The sequence below is a fragment of the Trichoplusia ni genome, chromosome 6 (genome assembly GCF_003590095.1).
Source record: "Trichoplusia ni isolate ovarian cell line Hi5 chromosome 6, tn1, whole genome shotgun sequence".
Lineage (NCBI taxonomy): Eukaryota > Metazoa > Arthropoda > Insecta > Lepidoptera > Noctuidae > Trichoplusia > Trichoplusia ni.
This window is the reverse complement of record NC_039483.1, coordinates 8,005,664-8,010,803: the sequence shown is the minus strand read 5'-3', so window position 1 is coordinate 8,010,803 and position 5,140 is coordinate 8,005,664. Positions and strand designations below refer to the sequence as shown.

Genomic DNA, 5,140 nt, shown 5'->3' with positions numbered 1-5,140 from the left:
GCAAAACCCCTTTTTTTTTTTGGTAAGGCGGAGGAATCCTCATGGTCACCCACTCCCTCGGGGGAGGAAATGGGTAGTGTCAGACTTTTACTGACTAAACCTGAACCGCCGTGCTACGTCATCCACGTTTTTGTGTCGGTGTATGGCAATGCGTTGCAATCCTTCATACGATCAAGAGAACATTAATAAATAATTTATTTTTTTGTTTCTAACGAACTTGGAATGAGTCAATCAATTAAAAATAATTTGTTCACTATTTACCTTAAACACCAAGGACCGGTTACCAAACATGAAAATAATAAGTTCCCTAGTTGTTATTGCAGTTCAACTAACCAAGTGTATTCCTGATATTAGCGTCAGAAATTAGTAAACGTCTAATAGGCATATTATGAGAATTAATTAAAAATCTAACTAGTACACGATACAAAATTTTAACTGTAATAGAATCATTATACAGTTCTCTACTATACTATCCAGAGTATTCCAGACAAACAGATACATTAAATATACATTAAATCCCACTCAAAAGCAAGCAAGGTTTGAGCATTTATCATAACACCAGCTTACCCTGGGTAACCGAACTCAGACTGCAATATTTGGATCCAAGATTTCAAAAATTAACCTAAAAATGGAGTGTCTGCTGGTTAGATTCTAATAACCCTTTTTAACATACATACATCAAAATATCATATTTTAATAATGTTGGCAGGTAGCTGATGTCATAATGAGTAACTTAAACCACTTTTATATAAAAAAAGTATAATATGTTGTTCAATTCCAGGCGGACGAATTCGCGGGTGCAGCTAGTATAAAATTTAAATAATGAATTAAAATTACGACCTGAGATTAAATAAACCTTGTGTATTTTTAAGAATCCAATGCATCGCTACACATTTCAATTTCATGCTTCAAACTGTTAACATGTTTAAAATTACGCTTTTCCATTTTCTACAATTTTACGACCGGAATAAACATGAACAGTACACTTTTGAAATTAAATGTTTATTTTACATAGTATAAAAAATGTACTACAAATACTATAACAAAACAACTAAACAAATCATTTTACACAATGACATCGGCAAGGTCTACTGCACACAGGCCTTTAAAATTTGTAGAATTAAATCGGTTTTTTGAAATTACGATGTAAGAAATTGATTCAATAAACAACATTATCGTTCTACGTAACTCGTTGAATGTTAAGAGTAGTATTATATTAATTCATTTTCAATGAGGACGCACATTTAATATGGGTTTATAACATGAACAAAACTATAGGCCCCAGTGTCTATGATAGTGCCTTGTTTTAAAAGTAAAAAAAAGTTATTCAAAATCTTAACACTCGTCATAACTCTCCCACCAATCAGTAAAATCGTTATACACCGTTTTCTTTCTCACAGACTCTTCATCGTTCAGAGCGGCACACATTTTACAATATTCATTTGTTTCTACACTATCTGTCGTTTTATGATAAGTATAATGGTTCTTCCACCTAAAATATTCAGCATACATATCTGGATTTTTAATAAGTTCATCTATTTTCTCAGCAAGCGCATATATTCCTAATTCTTTTGCGTTCAAATACGATCCATCTGGCAAAAACCTGAAATAAAATATTTATTTCCGGTCATTGAATTTATTTACAAAGGTCGTTGAATGTTTTGTATTGCATGAGCGGTGTCGGACATGAAGTGCATCGCGAAATCATGGTTTATAAAGTCAAGAGTCATAATCATCCAATTTCCATATCGGTTATTTCTTTCCCTTTATAACGACATTAGAAGAGTCCCGGCCTTTTTAAAGGTGTGCACGGGGTCACAGGTTCAACATGTAGAGACCTTGTTGAGAGATTTAATAAAAATGTGATGGGGCATCTGACAAGGATAGTTCAACACCACTCCATAGGAGACCAGACATGGAAAATCCAAAGTAACCAGAACTATTGCATACTTCGCGTGTAATAATAATTGGGCTATTACACACCTCAGCTATGCTGACCAGCTCCTTAGATTTCTGGAAAACAATGGTACCTGAATTTTCTACATACAGCAGATGGGCTCACTATGACACCTGCACCGCCACGTCTATATCTCTTATTATATTATTGTGAAACATAATCGAAATCGAGTTATTTAAAAGCAGGACATGTTTTTATCTAAATGAGCTAAGATATATACCATACATTACATACGTTAATCGTATCCTCACCTGGTATAATTGGCTCCCCCATACACGATTGGTACTGCGTTATTTTGTAAAGGCGTCAACATTTTTTCCGTCACGTAATCCTCACTAAAGGAGTTCTCAAAAGCCAAATAAAAGTAAAATCGTTTTCTAACTATTCTATTGCAACGATTTTGTTCGTTACGGGAACAGTTTAAGAACCCGCATTTGCCATACACTGCCAAATTCAAATTATACTTTTTCAATTCATATCCGAGATTTTTTGCGAAATTCTCTCGTCGGCTTTTGGTGAAACAGTTTGATACAAACCACACAACAGCCTTCGTTTTAGTCTTCAATTTTTGTTTAAATGTTTCATTGACAGGCGCCATTTGATCTTGCCTTAACCAATACATGTCCTTCTTCGGACCAATTATTTTATTATGAATGTCTCGAATCACAATATAGCCCCATCGAATATCCGAGTCCAGTTTATAAGTCCACGTCCAATTAAAGTATCCATCAAATTCATTAGCACATAATGGGTAATTGGAAGGTGACTCTATGCTTGCAAACACATACTTCTGGTACGGTAACCTCTTATTTGGCCTCATTGCTGTGTAATACCTAGTCAGCTCAGGTCCAGCGAATGCTATAACGTCGAAGTCGAGAATACTGTTCAATAGGCTCTCATTGCCTGTTACTATACAGTTTGTGTATGGGCATTTTCTTTCAATGAATCCAGTGCGACCTATACCCATATGCTTAAACGGTATGTTCTCCGGATCAGTCCAAAGTAATATGTACTTCATTCCAGGCCTTTTCATTTTTGTGGAACTTGTATGCAAAGGACGGATGCCGATTCTTTGTGATATATTTCGTATCAATGTTACAAAAACGACGAAAAAAATCGCGGACAGAAATATTTTGCTGAGGGTTGTAAACCTCATTCTAATGATAAGATTCATGAAACGCTTGTCGAGCAGTGAGTCTCGTCACTGACTAGAATGTAATACGATACGAAACGTGTTAAAAGATGACTCTAAACCTCATATTTAATCACAAAAACTAACAAATGAGTGTCAGTAAACATAACTTGCTAGGTCTGTACAAGCCTAAGGCCTTATTTGCACTAATGTTTTTAAAGGCCTTGAAATGAAACAAATGTTTTCTTTTAAAAATATTCTTTATTTTTCGCCTTTAAAGCCAATGTCTCAAACACTAGACTGCGCAATAAAGACCTTCGCTATTTAATAACACTGACGTGTGAACATTATATTTGAAAATAATTATTCTGTTGGAACACTCTTTCATCGAAAATTAAAAACGAGTCTGTGTGAATGAATCCTAAGATGCCAATTGCCTTTTACGCTTCGTCTATTTCTAATACTTTTCTTTACTAACTTTAACGAGCATGTAATCATGTGTTCCATAATAACTTTCGTAAAGAGATTTCATATTTTTTCAGAATTTAAAGGTATGAATGATTAATTCTCACTAGAAATCCTAAATCATGAGGTGAAGGGAAGGAAGTACGAGTATGCATTCCAAGTACCCGTGTCGTCGTCATCTTTCGTATTTGGAAACGAAGCGGGAAACTGCGTTACCGCGGTGACATGGAAAGTGTGTCTGTCGTAATCCAGCACAGAGCGGGCCACCATGTTGGCAGTAAGTCACTTCTTTGAGTAGTTGCTAAATAGAAGCCAAAGCGTCCTCACGATCCGCTTGACGCAGGTTTTTATCAGACACGGCTGGTTTGAGAGAGAAATGCCCGAGTGTCACCAATGTGAGGATTGTCCGGAAGATACGGTGGAGGTCTGCCGTGCGTTGGCTGAGCACCGCTGTGTCCTCGTATCGGCAACCAGCGGCGTTGACCTCTCGCATCCGGTCTGGTCTGAAAATGGAAAGCAGTCGACTCCCTGCCGTACTGGCAAAAGAGGCGGCTGGCGACCTAGCCGCCGTGGTAGACACTCCGGGCGTGGGTCGGGAGCCACGATGACTCTCGGCTACCTTAGGCGTGGGCGGTGACTGATGGATCGCTCAACGCCCAATCAGGACCAAGCCCGTACCGGACGGCGTCTTCATGTTCCACGCGGGCCTCAAAGATAGGTCAGCAAGCGCTGTAGAGCCCATAAGGGCTAACGCCAGTCGAGTCAACAGCATTGTCCAAAAGGTTTACCGTGGTCCCAGTACACGAAGAGTAAAGAAATGAACACGGGTGGGTTTTAGTCAGCAGAGGTCTAACACTACCTTCCGCTTAACCCATAGCGGAGGAAGCCATTTTAGGATTTTCCACCCAAAAGAAAAATACTTCCAGGAAATATGCTGACAGGAATTCGTCTGCCTGAACAGTAGTTATTAGTGTGCTGTGTTAAAACTAAAGACGGCACTTTCAGTGAACAGCCCAGATAGAAACTCAAACTGAGCATATGCAGTTTAATGTGTTTACTAACATGTTACTTATATAAGTACACTGTCATGCACCTTAGCAAAAAATATAGCAGATTAGGAAATTGGCCAATGTCCTGTTTTTGGTTGCTACCACCAGAGTCCATCAGATCAAATCATCAGTCCCTAAGCAAGGACTCTAGGTAAATGGACGCTAGCATGCGTCAGATGTTCAACTCCGTAGCTTCTTCCAGTAGTTTTTACAATAACTGATAAAATGGCGTTGGTTTTGTCGGAGCCACTTGTTTTGCCAGTATATGCATGCAGCTGAGTTTCCAAGCAATGCGAGATTTTCTTATTTATTATGATTGCTACAGGTTTTGGGGTTGCCATAACTCACAATTAAATTACAAAAAAATACTACTTCATTTTATTTCAAACTGTGGAAAATGCACTACTATTACTACAGCATAACTGACGCTACATTGTGACAAGGACAATTTAAAACATTTTGCATGAAGTCCTCATTTTTGGCCTGACTATATACAGGTTATGTAACTTTTTATTTTGCGAAATTAGACCATACATG

The 5,140-nt window shown here is 37.9% G+C and overlaps 1 protein-coding gene across 1 annotated transcript; it reads right to left on the bottom strand.

The window, feature by feature from the left end:
- Positions 1 to 871: 871 nt before the first annotated feature.
- On the bottom strand, positions 872 to 3,928 carry LOC113495224 (alpha-(1,3)-fucosyltransferase C-like). Its single transcript, XM_026873846.1, has 2 exons — positions 2,209 to 3,928; positions 872 to 1,603 (listed from the first exon to the last, which is right to left on the bottom strand). The coding sequence occupies exons 1-2, from the start codon at positions 3,129 to 3,131 to the stop codon at positions 1,336 to 1,338; spliced, it is 1,191 nt and encodes a 396-aa protein (XP_026729647.1). The 5' UTR covers positions 3,132 to 3,928; the 3' UTR covers positions 872 to 1,335.
- Between the last annotated feature and the right edge of the window lie 1,212 nt (positions 3,929 to 5,140).

Bases quoted from the DNA above. Each gene is read 5' to 3' on its own strand.
- LOC113495224 (XM_026873846.1), bottom strand. From the start codon at position 3,131: ATGAATCTTATCATTAGAATGAGGTTTACAACCCTCAGCAAAATATTT. The intron at 1,604-2,208 runs GTGAGGATACGA...ATTTTATTTCAG, and splicing joins GGGGGAGCCAATTATACCAG to GTTTTTGCCAGATGGATCGT.